Consider the following 1,731-nt stretch of genomic DNA (forward strand, 5'->3'; position numbering starts at 1 on the left):
GCCAAAAATATTACTTATTATTGTAAATATGGATATAGTTGACTCGTCTCACGAATAAAGATCCGTGAGATCATCTCACAAGTTACCTATTAGTCCAATTAAAGTGTGGTGTAATAAACTCGTTAATAACCTATGTAATTTTAACATCTATTGTCAAAGCTCTTTTTTATTTAATGATGTGGATATATGTATTCATCTATTATGATTAATGAACATTTATGACGTTGAAACTAAATATTTTTTTTAATTTTTTTAGTTATGATACGCGAAAAATTATAAAAAAATTATATCATGGTAATTTTGACTTTTATACTTTTTTTGAATGATTTTTATAACATTTTTTTACTTGCGTGAAAAGTTAAACCTTAGGAGAGTTATTGAGAAAATAAATATGCAGAATCACAATATATATAAATATAAATAAATCATAAAAAAGATTTATTTAAATTTATTAAATTACAAAAATATCACAAGGATATTGACTCTCACTTGGTAAATTTTCCCATGACGTCATCAATCAGTAAATCCAACGTGAGCCATGAAGAGCCGCCTTCTTTGATGGCGCCATGAGCGGCTCGTCCCCATTCCGCCACCCTCTTACTCACCTCCTCCGCCACCTTCCTGCCTCCCATAAGCTCCCTTGCCTTCATCTCCACCTCCTCCGCCGCCACGTAACCCCTCACCGACCCACCCCGTGACAAGATCCTCGGTCCCACCCCTATTTCCTCCGCCACAAACCTTGCATTAAGATGCTGTTCTGCCATAAATGGCATGGCCAGTATCGGCACTCCGGCGGAGATGCTCTCCATCACCGAATTCCACCCAGAGTGACTCAGAAACCCTTTTACCCCGTCATGTTGAAGGATTTTCGATTGATCAACCCATTCTTTTTCTATCAATCCTCTACCCTTCTTCACCCTTGATTCAAACTCTGGTAGAAAATCCAAACCTTTTGATCTCAAAGCCCACAAGAAACTTACCTCCGATTTCTCCAAACCTTCTGCAATTTCAAGAAACTGTTCAGGTGATATTTCGGCTTGTGTACCGAACGAAACATACAAAACGGGTTCTCCCTTATCGAATTTTTCATCCAGCCACCGCAGGTAACTCGAGTTCTTCGATATATTATTCTCCGGCGGCTCCGCCGCCAAGCAGAGTGGCCCGATATTCCAAGCTTTCGGCCCTAGGTTCTTGTTCCAGTAATCCGTATAACGGGATTCCAGCTCGTAAAAGCTGTTCACGATCAAACCATTACTCATCGCCAGAGCGATTATACTCTCTGATGCAACCCGGGCGAAATGGACGAGTTGGGTCGAGAACTCTGCCGAGATTGCTATCAAAATATCGAAGGAAACTTGAATTGGACGTTTGACTTGAATTGTGACTTCTCGAGCGATTTGAGGGATTTGCGAACAAGAAAGTAACCACGTGAATGAGCGTCGGAGGGGTGTCCGACGTGACCACTCCGATACTTAAGTCAGCAGGGTACTCAAGCAATAAAACCAATGTAGCCAAGTGATGGCTGTGAAATTGGTGTGGAATAATAAATGAGAGTATTTAATGTGTATTTCAATTTTTGAATAGAGAGTAAATGCAAGTAAAGAACCTGGTATTTATAGTAGAGGATGCAATGATGACCTCGTTTTTCGTGTTTGAGCATTAATTATAATAGGGTGGCTGATTATACCCTATTGTTCTGACATGTCAAATCTTGTACTAGTCACATCCAGC

At 39.8% G+C, this 1,731-nt stretch overlaps 1 protein-coding gene across 1 annotated transcript; it reads right to left on the bottom strand.

The window, feature by feature from the left end:
• Positions 1 to 481: 481 nt before the first annotated feature.
• Positions 482 to 1,298, bottom strand: LOC142520467 (UDP-glycosyltransferase 90A1-like). The gene has a single exon (XM_075623444.1). The coding sequence runs from the start codon at positions 1,257 to 1,259 to the stop codon at positions 486 to 488; it is 774 nt and encodes a 257-aa protein (XP_075479559.1). The 5' UTR covers positions 1,260 to 1,298; the 3' UTR covers positions 482 to 485.
• Positions 1,299 to 1,731: the final 433 nt, after the last annotated feature.

The sequence above is a fragment of the Primulina tabacum genome, chromosome 12, assembly GCF_025594145.1.
Source record: "Primulina tabacum isolate GXHZ01 chromosome 12, ASM2559414v2, whole genome shotgun sequence".
In the NCBI taxonomy this organism is placed as follows: Eukaryota; Viridiplantae; Streptophyta; class Magnoliopsida; order Lamiales; family Gesneriaceae; genus Primulina; species Primulina tabacum.